The sequence below is a fragment of the Ursus maritimus genome, unplaced genomic scaffold, assembly GCF_017311325.1.
Source record: "Ursus maritimus isolate PB19 unplaced genomic scaffold, ASM1731132v1 scaffold_25, whole genome shotgun sequence".
NCBI lineage: Eukaryota > Metazoa > Chordata > Mammalia > Carnivora > Ursidae > Ursus > Ursus maritimus.
This window is the reverse complement of record NW_024425008.1, coordinates 37463564-37480398: the sequence shown is the minus strand read 5'-3', so window position 1 is coordinate 37480398 and position 16835 is coordinate 37463564. Positions and strand designations below refer to the sequence as shown.

Below are 16835 nucleotides of genomic sequence, written 5' to 3'. Positions count from 1 at the left end.
ATATAACTGTATGTTGGTGGGTTCTTTCTATTTCAGAGCTCATGTACTGGTGCTTTGAAGAAGTTAGGTTGTAAAGTGATCTCCCAGGTAGAGGGGGTGTTCTATTGTTATTTAGAGACCGATGGTTGATGATGTGTAGTCAACATATCTGAAGGATCGTTCATTTGCCAATATTTATGGAGTCCTGATTAAGTACAAGGTTATTACATTGGGTACCGAATGATAGCAAGATGAATATTTTAGGGTCTCGTACCCTGATGAGCTTAAAATCTGGTGGGAGAGATAAAACACATCCATCAGGAAATACAATAGAGGGGATGAGCGTACTGAGGATAAAGAGACTAATTTTGGGAGGATGAGGGCAATGGGGGTTGCATTTTTAGCTGGGTCTTTAAGGACAAGAATTTTGAGAGGACAAGGGAATAACATGAGTAAAGCTTAGAGCCATGAACGTATGTGGTATATTTCTGAATATATCGAGTAATTCAGTGTGTTTGGGTTGTGGGGTTTATGTAGTTGTGTGGTGGGAAGTTAGCTTAAAAGGCATCTTGGGGACAGATTGTGAAGGTCTTTGAAGGGAATGCTCAGTTTGCTGTGGTGTGGAGCACACAGTGGTCTGTGTCCCCAGCAGTCTGTGTGTAATATCTTGCCATAGTCAATCGGTCCAGGGATGGACACTTTCTCCAAACCGAAACATTCAGAATACTTTTCTGGGGTTTTTTCAAATTTTAATGAAGAAAAAAGTTATGACTGGTAGGGGCAGCCTTGGGTATAATGCTTGGGAGTTCTCAGTAACCAGGCTATCTGTCTGTGGAGAATTCGAATGAGCAGTAGGTAGAAAGTAAGGTGACCTAGTGAGTCTCATGGGTGATTGTGGAGGGAGAAGATCCTGGCAGAGACTGAGTGCCAGGTTCAAGTCATCTCCCAGGTGTAGCAGCATTCTTGCCTTTTTGTGTTTCCTGCCTTTTTGTGTTTCCCTAGGATCCAGAAACCCCACTTGAACTGGACTCGGCAAAAAGATGAATGTATTGGAATCTGATACTGAACAAGGTGAAAAGCAGGAATGCAACTGGTTGGACTTAAAAGACCTGTTGTCACATATCACTTGCCCCTGCTCTCTCATCAAATTGGTTTTAGTCTTTCTTTCTTTCTTTCTTTCTTTCTTTCTTTCTTTCTTTCTTTCTTTCTTTTTAGATTTTATTTATTTATTTTACAGGGAGAGAGAGAGAGCACAAGCAGGCAAGCAGAAGAGAGAAAGGGAGAAGCAGGCTCCCCACAGAGCAGGGAGCCTGATGCAGGGCTTCATTTCAGGACCCTGGGATCATGACCTGAGCCGAAGGCAGACACTTAACCGACTGACCCACCCAGGCGTCCCTAGTTTTAGTCTTTTTTTAAAAAAAGATTTTATTTATTTATTTGACAGAGAGAGAGACAGCCAGCGAGAGAGGGAGCACAAGCAGGGGGAGTGGGAGAGGAAGAAGCAGGCCTCCCGCTTAGTGGGTAGCCTGATGCTGGGCTCGATCCCAGGTCCCTGGGATCATGCCCTGAGCTGAAGGCAGATGCCCAACGACTGAGCCACCCAGGCGCCCCCCTAGTTTCAGTCTTTCAAAGGGTTTTCCCAGAAAGTTGGAACCAGGGCTCCCGATAGTTCTCAACTCACATTTTCTAGCTTCATTAAAGGGGTTCTACTACTTTTCCTTTACTGCCAATTTGAAGAGTTCTAGGGAAGATCTCTGATTGGTCCAGTAAGGGTCATATATCAACCCCTAGGCCAGAGGGCCAGGATTGTGATTGGCAAGCCCATTAGAACCACAGAAGCCTGCGGGGATGGAGGAGGAGTTGTTTTCCACAAGGACTGGGAGGGATACTATCTTTAATCAAGGGACAAAACAATAAATGCCCCTAAAGATGAGGAAAGCCCCGTCTGGGTCCATAGCCTGGAGGCTAGGAAAGGAGGGTCTGCATTAGAGAAACATTGCTCCAGGGAGATAGAATCCACGGACATGGGAATGCTAGAAGATGAGCAGATTTGGGAAGAGAAATCATAGGCTAGTTGGTTCACTGCTGGGATGCTGCTGTCTTAAGAAATGTAGGAAACCTGATAGTTTGGTGGTTTTTAGAAAGGCTGAGGTTCTGTTTGAATCAGAAGTCAGGTGCTGTGAGGGCTTTCCTCTTCAAAGCTTTCTGATCATTCTGTCTTAGTGAACCCCACAAGTAATCATGGTATACATTTCAGAGTTTCTATTATGTATGAGGCATGGTAGTAAGGCCTTTATATGTATGTCGTGTAATTTAATAGTTGCAGCAACTCCGTGAAGTGTCTTACGTGGAGGAAAGTAACTGAGGTAAGAGAGGATAAGAAATTTGGCTCAAAAACATGTCTGTCCAATTTAAGAGAAGTCCAGGTTCTTCCCATTACATTGCCTCTTTTAGATACTACTACCGACAATAATATTTAGTGTACTGTTAATAACAGCTAACAGTTATTGAGCTCTTACTCTATGCTAAGCACTTTAAATGAAATAACTCATTTAATCTTTATAAATATTGTCCTTGATTTATAGTTGGGAAAACTGAGGCCTGAGGTCCTGCAACTAGAAAGTGATGAAGCCAGCACTTGACTGCAGCTCCTTGGAGCCAGGGGCCAAATCTATAAGCACCACTTTCTACTGTCTCTAGCTCCAGGAATGATACTCCTCCAATAAGAGTTCCAAGTTAGCTGTTGCTGCCATCCGTCTCTGATCGTAGTTTACAACCTGGGAAAAGGATAAAGCTGGTAGCGATGTTTCCTCCCACAGTCTTCAGTGCTTTCTTTGCCTTGGTATCAAGGTTTGGGCTAAAGGCAAAACAATTCACAAAGTGGTTGGGGTCTCCCATTCAAGGACATGATTAAAAGTGTCCCGGTGGTAATAAACAATAATGCCAACTTAATGGATGACTTCTCAATGTAGTATTGGCTAAAAAAAACCATTTTTTTTTTTTTTTTTTTTAGAGAGAAGGGAAGAGGGGCAAAGGAAGAGGGAAAGACTCTTAAGCAGGCTCCATGCCCAACATGAAGCCTGACATGGGGATGGCTCTCACAACCCTGAGATCATGACCTGAGCTGAAATCAAGAGTCAGAGGCTTACCTGACTAAGCCATCCGGGCGTCTCTTGGCAAAAAATTTTATTTGCTCACTGACCACATTCACTCTTTAACCAGAAGTTTCCTGTTCTATTAAAATATAAAGATCTAAAAGTTGTCTTTATTTTTAGGAAGCTTCACTCTGAGTCATGTTACTGGTTTGGATGTGGTCTTTTTCAATAAGACAATGGCAACATAATAAGCCTCCAGGTCAGCACAGCATTTTATTGCCTATTTTAGTAAACTTACATTTGTTTAGCTCCTATCAGGGAACAATATTATGATCAAGCAGACGACATGATTTGTTTATTAGGTGAATCCCTGATGTCTACATGCTAATATAAGCCCTGTGCTGCTGTAGCTTGCTTTGGTCTGCTGGTTCCCAGATGTGGTATCCAGCTGTTTGTCAAGTTCCCTCTCTGTAACCCATGGGAACCCCAACTGTATTACCACACCATGGGGTTCCTACTGAGTTCACTGTTTAAAAAAGTGGAAGTTGGAATGTTCCTTTTTATGTTTTTATTGAAAAGAGCAAAAATGGTATGAAAAGGTAAAATTACTGTGTGTGTATATGGCTGATATTCATTGTATGGGTTAATCTGAAAAACTTTGCATTCCTACTTCTGATGGAATTCGGGTCAGATTATAAGATAATGCTTGGCTTAAAAATTTTTCCACAGTAAACTGGTATTGATGCTCATTTATTCATTCTTCACTCTACTTATTCAATAAATATCAACAAATCCTTATTATGGCTTTGCACATGTGTCCCTTAGGGAGGGAGGAGTTTATCCAATGGAGCTATTTACAGACTGGTTTGCAATCTTGATAAATGCAGTGAACGTGGCTTACAATTGCCAAAGACATTCAGGCTCTCAGGTCTTACAATCGCTGAAATAAAGTGTATATCCTTGCGGGTGTTGCGGGGTATAAGAACCGGGTGCTGGGGTTAAGTACGCTTGACAGTCTTGAAGTAAGTGGCTCTCCGCAGAGCAGATGCCAGATATTATTTATAGAATTAGCTGACATTTAGTGAGAATCTGTAATATTTAGGGTCGGTGTAGAGACTTTTGTTTTAGATAATTTTCCCAAACGTTTATCTGCGAATGCATCGTATTTTCTGTGCTTGCATGACTGTGCAAGTATAAAGGAGAGTATAAAGCACAGGCTATCAAATTGTTCAAAAGAAAATGCCAGCCTGAATTATTGATTATGTACACAGGGCATAAATCTTTGAAATCATGGTAATGTTTCCAGACAGTACAAGATGGAATCTATGTTCTTAGCTTTTCCTTGAAAAATACTGCTAGATGCACGGAGATGGAGCTTTGTGTACAATGTACCATTTTAATAAACCCCTCCCTGAAATCTAAGGTAGTGCACTGGCCTACGGAAGCTAAGACCGAGCCCTAGCTGCAGGACCGGAACACTTGCTGCCGGAACGTTTGTGCTGCAGTGTGTCGCCTCCGGCCGGTGCTCATTCACAAAGGGACCGTCTCAGCCGAGGGCCTGTTGGTAGGAACCCGCTTGGCGTCGGCTCTGTGGAGGTTTGGGGGTTCTCTGGCTGTAGTGAAGCAGCCTTCTCGGGGAGAGTCCATAGGAAAGAAGGTGGCATGGACGATCAGGGCTGCCCCCGGTGTAAGACCACTAAATACCGGAACCCCTCCTTGAAGCTGATGGTGAATGTGTGCGGACACACTCTGTGAGTCGGGACAGGGGTTCCGTGGGTGGCGGGGGGGACGCGCAGGGTGGGAGGAGGGAGCTGGGAGATGCTTGGCCTTGGCTCCGGGGAGAAAAGGGCGTCGTTAGTTTCGGCACTGAGGAGGAGTAGGGGAAAAGGGAGCGTCGTTTCTGTGAACGGACTCGAGCGGCTGGCTCCTGAGCCGCGAGGGCCTGCTTTGGACTGCTGGTACCCGGTGTCGTACCAGCAGGTTCCCCCTTCATAGCCCATGTGTTTCCACACTGTGTTGACAACTGGGGTCCAGACATGTCGCTGGTAAAAGCGTGGGGGGTTGGAGTGTTTAATTTCACGCGAAATGTTTTTAGTGACAAGGGCCAAGTTGCTATAAAAACAAAATTACTGTGAATATATACTTCTATTTATTATGTAGGTTAATTTGAAAACCCCGTCTGTAAACCAGTTTGTCTTGATGGAGTTTGGTTAGATTCTCATCACTGAAAGGGAGAAGCCTAGATTCTCGGCAGTTAATTTTGGAGCTATAATGACGGCTGGCATTTAACGAGTGCACGTTATGTGCCAGGCGCTGTTCTAAGCCTTTACAGTGAATTGTCTCACTTCATTCCGACAACAGCCCCATGAGGTAAGTGCTAGTATTATTCCCATTTCACAGAGAAGGAGGCCGAGACTGCTCAAGGTCCCTTATGTGGACACTACTAGAATTGGAACACGCCATGTCTGACTCTAGAACGCTCATTTTTGGGAAGGGGACAGGAAAGAGGGAGGTTGAGTTTGTTATTTTGAAGACTATGTGCAGGAATTGGTCAACATATTTCCTGCCACATTTTTTAAAAAAAGATTTTGTTTATTTATTTATTTGAGAGAGAGAGTGAGCACGAGGGGGAGGAGCAGAGGCAGAGGGAGAAGCAGACTCCCGGTTGAGCAAGGAGCCCGATGTGGGGCTCCATTCCCAGACTCCTGAATCCTGACCTGAGCCTAAGGCAAAAGCTTAACCCCACTAAGCCACCCAGGCGCCCCTTATCACCACATTTTTATGGTCTCATGTAGTTCAGTAAAGGTGGTCTTACAAAGCACTTTGGGATTAAAGGTGGTATATTATGGTGAGCGTATATTCGTGTAGTTTCTCTGAGGTTTCTTAGAAATAAAAAACGATGGATAATCTATAGTGTGATAGACTAGGTCTTTGGGTAAGCAAAACTTGCATGATCAATTGTAGTCATTATAAGAAGGTTTATTAACTTGCTTAATTGGTACTTTTTCTTACTTTTATTTTCCTTATTTTTATTTTCCTTTGCTTTATCCAGCAATGGAAATGCAGTAGAACTGTGATTGAATGGTTTAAGATTAGAAATAAGGTAAAACTAATCAAGTAGAATGCATGGAAAAGGGAAGTGAGATGAACAGTGTATAGAGACTCTTAGGTTTTCAGAGAGGTTTTGTTCAGTTTCTCTTCATTTTCTTGTATCAGATTTATTGGCGCTCAAGGAAAGTGAATTTGCTTTTTTGGAAGGATGCTAAATGTAATTTTCTGCCAGACATTTCTGCCTGGTAGAAATTAGCTAACCAGAGAAGATTGTGATTTCAGTAAAATAAATGGCATTTTTATTAGACAATTACGAAATAATTTATTTTTAATTGGAGATTGCTTTTATTGTTTCCTTCGTCCTTTTTGTTTTCTCAAAAGAGTTAAGAATTGTCTAAGTTATTGGGGGCCTGGCTGGCTCACTTGGTAGAGCGTGTGACTCTTGATCTTAGGGTTGTGAGTTTGAGCCCCAGGTTGGGGTGTAGAGATTACTTCACGAATAAAATCTTAAAAAAAATTGTCAAAGTTATTCTTGTATTTCATTTATTTTGGCTTATTTGCTAACTTGTTAGATATAGACCACATTTTATAGTTCTTTTTTGACTTGAAATATGAACAAAAATGAATAAAAGAATATAGAGTATTGGCTAAGGAAATAAACTTATGATTTTGAATTCTTTGTGCAGTTCCTATAGGGCTTTGGCTTTGGGCAGATTATTAACTTCTTGTGCTCATTTTTCTTATTTGTACAATAGAGGTAGCAGCACTACCTGTATTACAGTGTTTGAGGATTAAATAATATATGTAAAATATTGGGAGGTGTTTTGTACAGTTTCTGTCTCTACTGTCAAATAGAGTATTTGTTTAATATATATTGGTTATCATACTATCATTACTTGTGGATAGTATGTGTGCTAAGCAGAAATGAAATTAAAACAGGAGTCATTTGGGCTACCATGAAGGACTTGCACAGTAATGATTATCTTTAAATGAATTCAAGAGACTATAAGATGTTAAAATGATAGTTTTAATTATAATGACCCTACTGTGATAGAGTGAGTAGGAGTGGTGATTCATAAAAGATAAGAAATACAGGATTATGGAACGTTTAATTAGGAGGGTGTACTGTTTATAGGAGAAAATACAGGAGCAAAAAGGAGCTTCCTACCTGAGCTTCGGAAGGCAGTCCCATAACCAACTGAGCCACGCAGGCGCCCTCTGTGATTGGCTTTTACTTAGAATAGTATTTTATGGTTCATCCATGTTGTAGCATGTATCAGGAGTTCATTTCTTTTTGTTACTAATATTCCATTGTATGGGTGTATCACATTTTATTTATCCATTCATTAGTTGATGGACATTTGGGTTGTTTTCACTTTTTGGCTATTATGAATAATGCTATTACGATCATTCATGTACAAATTTTTGTATGGACAAATGATTTTGTTTCTCTCAGTTATGTACTTAAGAGTATAATTTTTGGATCATATGATAACCAAGTTTTAGTATTTGAGGAACTGTAAGACTGTTTTCCAAAGTGCCTGCAGCATTTTACATTCCCACTAGCAGTGTACGAAGGTTCAGTTTCTCTACATCTTTTGTCAGCACCTGTTATTTAGCCTCTTTGGATTATCGCCATCCTAGTGGGTGTAAAGTGGCGAAATGAAGTCTTTTATATTCAGCTACTTATTTACTATCTTTGGTGTCCTCCTTCTTCCCTTTGGATCTGATTTTACAGTTGTCTTTTTTTTTTTTTGCCTGAAGAATTTTCCTTAGCATTTCTTGTAGGTCTGTTGTTGAACAATTTTAGATTTTGTTTGTCTGAAAGTGTTTTTATTTCTCTCTACTATGTGAAGGATATTTTTGCTGAATATGAAATTAGAGGTTGGCATTTCACCACTTGAAAGGTACTGTTTTCTGATCTCCGTTGTTTGTGATGGGATGTTAGCTGTTATTCGTGTCTTTGGTTCTCTTTACATAAAAACCTTTTGGGGCTGCTTTTAAGACTTTTCTCTATAATTTTTGTTTCTGGCAGTTTGAGTATGTTCTAGATGTGTTTTTTTGTTTGTTTGTTTTTGTTTCTTTGTGTGTATTCATCCTAGCTGAGTTTTGCTGAGCTTAGATCTGTAAGTCAGTGTTTTTCATCCTATTGGAAAATTTCAGTGATTATGAACTATTTATACTTTCTTCTTATTTTGGAACTGCAATTACATGTATATTGGACTCTGATATTCTGTAGGTCCTGGTGGTATGATTTATTTTTCTTCAGTCTTTTTTCTCTCTGTTCTTTGGTTACTTTTTATTGATCTGTCTTCAAGTTCACCGACTCCCATATGCCATTTCTAATCTTCTGTTAAGCTCATTCAGTGTATTTTTGTTATTGTACTTTTTGCTCTAGGGTTTTCATTTTATTCTTTTTTATAATTTTCTTTTATTGGCTTTCCTATTTGTGCATTCATTAAGACCATATTTTCTTTTAATTCTTTGAATGTGTTTTCCTTTAATTCTTTGAACATATTTTGTGTTAATTCTTTTAAAATATTTATAATAGCTTATTTTAAAGTTTCTGTTTGCTAGATACAACATCTTGGCTATTGCAGGTTTGGTTTCTATGGACTGTTCTTTTTGACTATGGGTCACATTTTTCTTTTTCTTTTTTTGAATGTTTAGTACTTTTTTCAAATGTAAACTGGATCATGTAGCTGCTACATTTTAGAGATCTTGGATTTTATCTTTCTGTGTGTGTGTTTGTGTCTGTGCATGTGTTTTAATTTTATAGGTAGTTCATTTACTGGCTGATCACCTTGAACTTTGTAAGCTTGGTTTTAATCTTTTCTAGGATGGATCTGCAGAGATCCCAGTGTGTTTCCTTACTTTAGTGCAACTCAATGTCCAAACTTTTAATTCCTTGCAAAATTTGTTGGGTCCTGATTTTAAGCTTTGTTAGGGGAGTCTGGAATAAGTCTTATTTAGGATGTTGTCCTACTCTTAGTTGGTGCCTTTTTGGTATTTCAGCTGGATATTTAAAGTGTTAGGGTATAATGTGGTATCTCTACTCTGGGTGGGAACTTCACAGTATATCTACCACTCTCTTTTTTTTTTAATAAATATTTTATTTATTATTTGAGAGAGGAAGAGAGAGAGAGAGAATGAGCTGGGGAAGGGGCAAAGGGAGAGGGATAATCAGACTCCGTGTCGAGCAGGGAGCCTGACGCTGTGTTTGATACCAGGACCATGAGATCATGACCTGAGCCAAGATGAAGAGTCAGATGCTTAATCCACCAAGCCACCCAGGGGCTCCTCATATATCCACCACTCTCTACTACCCTTTATTCCTCTCTTATCCACTGTTCTTTAAGCCTTGATTGGTTTTTCCTTGCACATGTGTAGCTTGTTTTTTGGCCAAGGACTTATAGAGGGTTTCCTATACAGACTTCTGGACCTTCTGCTTTGCAGTTCTCAGCCATATCAACTGCACTGAACTGTGATTTCTGACTTCAGTTTACCACAACCACTGTGCCCTTCTCAAACTAAGATTAAGAAAAAAGTTTTTAATTTACCTTCACTTATTCCTTTTTGAATGCTCTTCTTGTCTTTACATAGATCTACATTTGACTTACATAATTTTCCTTCCCTCTGAAGAACTTGTTTTTTTAAAAAATATTTATTTATTTATTTGAGAGAGACAGAGATAACGAGAGAGAGCACAAGCAGGAAGTTAGGGGGAGAAGCAGACTCCAGCTGAGCAGGGAGCCAGATGCGGGACTCAATCCCAGTACCGTGGAATCATGACCTGAGCCTAAGGCAGATGCTTAACCAACTGAGCCACGCAGGTACCCCTCAAACCCTTTTAAAAAATGAAAATACTAAAATATTATCAAAATCAGTTTGATACACTTAGAACGATTTTCTTTTTATATTTTAGTTTCCAGGATGCTAGCATTAAAAAAAGCTTTAAATGTTCAATAATGATTTTTCTACCAATCCTGTATTTTGCCATATCATTTGATTGATAATAAATAAACAATGTCATGGTATTTGGCTTTTGAGGTATAAACATGCAAATTGGGAAGCCTAAATGTATTGTTTATATAATGAAATGATTTAGAGGGTAACTAATTTTATAGATTTTTTCTTTGCATATTTCATTTTTGATTTGTATCAAAGACATATACTTGTATAAATAAGTGTATTTCCCACACAAAGACAAGAAAATGTAGTATTTATGAACTTTGTTAGAATTGTGTTGAAGTATCAGTTTTTTTTAATTCACTGTTAGAATATATAAAAAAACAGAATTTTGAGATGAAGAAAAATGGTTGTATATCTCATTCAGTTTTCTTTAGAACACAAATATGATAGTGGCTATATCATTGAAAATTAATGAAGACTCCATCAATATGGTGCAGTGCCTCTGCATCACTGATTTATATATATTTAATGAGTCTCCTATTCTGATTTCAGGTAACTGAAACAAACTGCATCTAGCACTAACTCTGATTTACTTACAAACAGTTCATTCCATTAAAATATAAATGTCTTGAAATATACCAATATTAAGTATAATTTCTTCATAAATAATTCTACAGTGTTTACTTTCAGGCTATAACTAAGTTGTTTCTAAAGAGAGAATCATTTTTTAGGACTGTTTTAGCTAATGTTACCAAAACATGTCATTTGATCTGATATCTTGTTACTGATTTGTGGACCTGGAATAGAAAATATGGGGGAAAATTTTTTTAGAAGTTATAGGATTGTGGTGTGACATGGCAGATGTTATATATTTGAGATCTATTGGAGGATACATGAGGAACATTTTAAGGGTATATTTCTATATTCTTTGACATTAGGAATATAACTTCCAATGTTTTTATTTATTTTGTTTTATTTTAAAATGTGTATTTTGTTAGTCTGTTGAAAAGATAATATTAAAAAACATTTCTAAAAAAACAAAACATTTCTGACAACAGAAAAATAGTATATAATATTTTTACAGAGCATTTAAAAAAATTTTTTTTTGGAATGCTGTTAAGTCACTTTATTATTTTTCTTTATTATGTTATGTTAGTCACCACACAGTACATCATTAGTTTTTGATGTAATGTCCCATGATTCATTGAGCATTTATTTTAATTTTTACCTTCTGATTCTTGTTAGTGATTCTACTTAGAAATCAGTTTTATATAATGTGTGGTTTTTATGGCTCTGGAATTTGCTGAGCTACATATTACTTTATTTTTTAGAAATGCTCATATTTGCCAGTCAAATGAATGCATAATTGATATCTTAACAATTTAATAAAATATTGTGTTAGCAGATGAAGATTCTTTGTCCATATTTTGTCTGTGCCTTATCAGATCATAGTAAAAGTGAGTTTCTTTAGAAAGTTGAGGTTAATAAGCAAAATTTTAAAGGCAAAAAATTCTTACTTTTAAGGTAGTTTAAATATATTTCTAAGATCTAAACTGTAATATGTTACAATAGGTGTCTCTGCATTATTTGAATTATGAATGTCTTGTTTCTCATGATTGTGTTTGGCATATTCATTAATATTTAATTCCTTATGGCGGTTAATTGCAAAAAGCAATCTATGTAATGTGTTGCAACTAAATGCAAAAACATACAATTTAAAGTAGAAATGGTGTCAATAATAATAAATTGCTACAGCTAGTACAAGTTTAGTGCTTGTAATTCCCCCTTGGGAAATATATTATTTGTGCTTCCTGTTTGCTTTATGTATTTTGGGTTTATATTATTTGGAATTAGAATAGAAACTAACATGTTACATGTAGAAGTTAGAATGTAACAAACTAGAAATTACTGAAGTCCTATAGGCCAAGTGGATTGATTAATAAAATACCTCACAGAAGACAATTATTTACTTATGTAAATACTACCAGGGTGTTTTGTTTTGTTCTCTGTCAAAAGGAAGAGCCAGAAATAAACTTGTGCTTTTTGAGTATATTCTTTTTACTAGCACTGTTCCCAATTATTGTGTTCATTCATGGGTTTTTCGTTTCTAGATTTTGCTTATTGAGAGACATTTTGGTGCAGTGGTTAAAAGCATCAACTTTGAAATCAGAGAAACTTGAGTTAAATCCTTGTGCTAGCACTTACTAGTGACCTGCAGCAAAGGCTTTTTTGACTGACCCCTTGATTCCTAAATCTTTAAAATGGTGCTAAAAATAATGCTACCTGTTTTATAGGCTCTTTGTGAAGATTAAGTAAAGGACAATTTGTACAAAGTTTTGCTTGGCATTATTATGCCTGGCATATGGCAGCTAACATTTATTGAGCACTTACTGTCATTAAAAGTGGTAATGTCAATCTTAACTGTTATATTTCTTTCTGAAAAATTATAAAATAGTTGTAATAATAATCTTAAGTGTGCTGAGGATACTGGTCAACCAGATGTAATCATAGCAGTTTCTGTGCATATGTATTTGTTTTTTGAAAATTAAACACAAATTGGATTGTGTTACATGAATTTCTGTGCAACTTAGTTTATTCATTTATCAATATATTTTGAATAACTTACGTTTGAGCGTGTAAATTTCATGGTTGCAGAGTATTCCATGTTTTGAGAATGCATTGATCTATGTAGCCTGTCATATATTAATGGAAGCTTTGGTTGTTTCCAGATATTCAATATTACAGTTTTTCAGTGTACATCCTTATCTTTGTGTATATGCAAGTGTATCTGTAGGGTAAATTCCTAAAAGCAAAATGTGTATTTAAAATTTTGTTAGACATTACTAATTTTTTTCTTTTTATTAGTTTTACTTATTTCAACTTTCCTGAGATGGGATTGACGTTCATTAAACTGCACATATTTAAAGTGTATAATTGAATCAGTTTTGACATATCATGAAGTGATCACTACAATTAAGATAACAAATATTTCTGTCATCCCCCAGATTTGCTTATGCCTTTTTGTAATCTGTTCTTTCCTCTACTCCCATCCCCAAGCAGCAACTGATTTGCTTTTCTTCTCATAGAGTAGTTTGTGTTTGCTATTATTTTACATAAAAATCATATAGTCTGTTTTATTTTCTGTTTTTTGGCTTGGCTTCTTTGACTCCATTATCCTGAGATTCATTTCTTGTATTGTGTGTATCATGGTTTATTCCTCTTTATTACTGAATAGCATTCTTGTATAGATTTACTAATTTGTTCATCCATTTACTAGTTAATGGACAGTTGGCTTGTTTCTGGTTACTAGGATTAAAAAAAAGCTACTGTGAACTCTCATGTAAAAGTCTTTGTGTGAACATGTGCTTTTGTTTCTCTCAGGTAAATACCTAGGAGTGGCATGCATAGTAGGTATAGGTTTAACTTTTGAAGTTTTATAGTTTTAGATTTTACATTTAGATCTATGATCCATTTGAAGTTGACTTTTGTGTGTGGTGTGAGGTAAGAGTGTTCTTTTTTTTTTTTCCCCCCTATGAGGATATCTAGGATATCTAGCACTTTTTGTTGAAATGCCTCTCCTTGGGAGCCTGAGTAGCTCAGTCCGTGGGGATTGAGCCCCGCATCGGGCACCCTGCTCAGCGGGAAGCCTGCTTCTTTCTCCCTCTCCCACTCCCCCTGCTTGTGTTCCCTCTCTTGCTGCTTCTCTCTCTGTCAAATAAATAAGTAAAATCTTAAAAAAAAAAAGAAGTGCCTCTCCTTTTTCATTGGATTGCCTTAGCATTTTTGTCAAGAATCAGTTGATTAAATAATTATGGTTTTGTTTCTAAACCCTCTATTCTGTTCCATTGATTTATATCTATCTTTGTTAGTACAACCAAACTGTTTTAATTACTTCAGCTTCATGGTAAGTCTTCAAACTAGGAAGTGTAAGTTCTCCCACTTTGTTTTTTATTTTTAAAATTGCTTGGTTATTCTAGGTCATTTGCATTTCTATATAAATTTTAGTATCAGTTTGTCAACTTTTGGTAAAAATGCCTACTAGAATATTGATTGGGATTGCTTTAAATTGGGGGAGAATTGCCATCTTGACAATATTGAGTATTCAAATCAGTGAGTTTGATATATCTTTTCATTTATATAAGTCTTTAATTTCACTCAGCAATGTTTTATAGTTTTCAATTAGAGGTTTTAGACAAATTTATTATATTTATTCCTAGGTAATTTTTATTTCTTGGTTCTACTGTATGTGTTGTTTAAAAAAAATTCACTTTTCGGTCATATTAACTTTATATCCTGCAATCTTGCTAAATTGTTTTATTCTAATAGTTGATTTGTAGGTTGTCTGAGATTTTCTTTCTTTCTTTCTTTCTTTCTTTCTTTCTTTCTTTCTTTCTTTCTTTCTATTTATTTATTTATTTATTTATTTATTGTAATTTCTGCACCCAATGTGGGGCTTGAACTCACAATCCCAAGGTCAGGAGTCGAAGGCTCTTAAAACTGAGCCAGCCAGGGGCGCCTGGGTGGCGCAGTTGTTAAGCGTCTGCCTTCTGCTGAGGGCGTGATCCCAGCGTTCTGGGATCGAGCCCCATGTCAGGCTCCTCCGCTGGAAGCCTGCTTCTTCCTCTCCCACTCCCCTTGCTTGTGTTTCCTCTGTCGCTGGCCGTCTCTCTCTGTCAAATAAATAAATAAAATCTTTAAAAAGAAAAACTAAAAAAAACAAAACAAAAAACTGAGCCAGCCAGACACCCCCCTCCCCCGCCCCGATTTTCTGTGTAAATGATCATGTCCTCTGGAAATAGGGCTGTTTTACTTCCTTCGTGCCAACCTTATTTATTTATTTATTTTTTACTTACTTACTTGGCTGTAATGCAATGCTAGAACTTCTATGATAATGCCAAATAGAAGTGCTGAAAATGGCATTCTTGTCTTGGTCTTGGGAGGATGAAGTTCAGTCTTTCACCATTAGATATGATATTAGTTGTAGGTTTTCCAAAGATGCCCTTTATTAGTTTTAGGAAGTTCCTTATTATTCCTAGTTTTCTGAGAATTTCTCTTTCTTCCTTTTAAAGTCATGTATTGGTTTTGAATTCTGTCAGTGCCTTTTCTGAATCTGTTTAAATGACCATGTGATTTTTCTCCTTTATTCTGATAATATGGTGAATTACATTGATTCATCCTTGAATGTTAATTCAATATTGTGTTCCTGGCTTTAGCCCTAACATATCATGATATACTATTATTTTTATATACTATTAGATTTGGCTTGCTAGTGTTTTGATAATCATCTTTGCTTGGATATCCTGTAAAATTTTTTTTGAAATGACTTTGTTAGGTTTTAGTATTAGAATTACTGTGGCCTTGTAAAACCACTTGTGTTGTGTATTAACTACCTGTTTCTTTGTAACAAATTATTTCAAAATTTAATAAGTGAAAGCACAAATGATTTCTCACAATTTCTGTGAGTTAGGAATTTTTTAGTGGCTTAGCTGGGACGTTCTGGCTCAGGATTTCTCACAAGGCTATAATCAAGGTATGGGGTGGTGCTGTAGTCATCTTTAGACTATTGGGGAAAGAGCAGCTTCCAAACTTCCTGGCATGAGCTGTAGTCTTTTGAAGGCTCGAATGAAGCTGTGGAGGATACTCTTCTAAGCCTACTTTTGTGACTTATGAGAAGTCCTGAGTTTTTTTTTTTTCAACTTTTTTTTTTTTTTAAGATTTTTGTTTATTTTTTTGATGGAGAGAGACAGCACAAGTAGGCAGAGCAGCAGGCAGAGGCAGAGGGAGAAGCAGACTCCCTGCTGAGTGGGGAGCCCAATGCAGGGCTTGATCCCAGGACACTGGGATCATGACCCGAGCCGAAGGCAGACGCTCAACTGACTGAGCCACCCAGGCGCCTCAGAGAACTCCTGAGTTCTTTACTGTTCGTTGGTTAGAGGTCTCAGTTCTTTGCTGTCCTAAAGATTTCTTCAGGGTCCTCCCAACATGGTAACTTTCTTTCCCTAGAGTGAATGATTTGAGAGAGAGGCAGAAGCCACAATATCATAAACTAGCTTTGGATGTCTGACCCTGTCATTTCTATCCCATTCTATTTGTTAGAGTCCTAAGTACAGCTCATATTTAGGGTGGAGGGGAATTAGGCTTCACCTTTTGATAAGAGAAGTATCAAAGAATTTGTGGACATGTGTACAACCACATTAACCATATTATCTGTGTGTTCATCACTGTTAGAGCCTAATAAATCCAAGAGAGCTCCTGATGATTCTTGCCTCCTGATCTTCATGCTCTTGTGTAATTTCTCCCCAAATGGTTATCAGAGTTGCTTGGGTGACCAGTTGAATACTGTAGAAGTGACGGTTTGTCACTTCCAAGGCTAGGTCTTAAAAAAAATCTGCATGTTTCTCATAGATCATTTGCTTGGGAAGGATAGTTTCTGTATTGTAAGCAGCCATATGGAAAGGCTTATGTGGTGAGGACCTGAGGCCTTCCTGACAATTGCCATGGGAGTAAGCCGTCTTAGATTTTCTGGCTCCAGTCATGTCTTCAGATGACTGTAGCCCTGGCTGATGTCTTGACAAATAATCAGCTATTGGATTCTTGACATTCAGAAACTGTATAAGATAATAAATGCTTATTATTATTATTAAAAAAATTTTTTTTATTATATTATGCTAGTTACCATACAGTACATCCCCGGTTTCTGATGCAAAGATCAATGATTCATTAGTTGCGTATAACACCCAGTGCACCATGCAATACGTGCCCTCCTTACTACCCATCACCAGTCTATCCCATTCCCCC

General features: G+C 37.4%; 1 protein-coding gene across 2 annotated transcripts in view; it reads left to right on the top strand.

Moving 5' to 3' along the window:
* Window positions 1-4593: 4593 nt before the first annotated feature.
* The window catches only part of MNAT1 (MNAT1 component of CDK activating kinase), a 201712-nt gene continuing 189470 nt past the window's right edge, over window positions 4594-16835 (top strand). The window contains exon 1 of one of the 2 annotated variants that reach the window (XM_040641815.1): window positions 4594-4825. In XM_040641815.1, the coding sequence (XP_040497749.1) occupies window positions 4737-4825 (89 nt within the window). In that variant the 5' untranslated portion in view covers window positions 4594-4736. The remainder of the gene's footprint in view (window positions 4826-16835) is intronic. The other variant, XM_008701291.2, reaches the window with a different exon arrangement.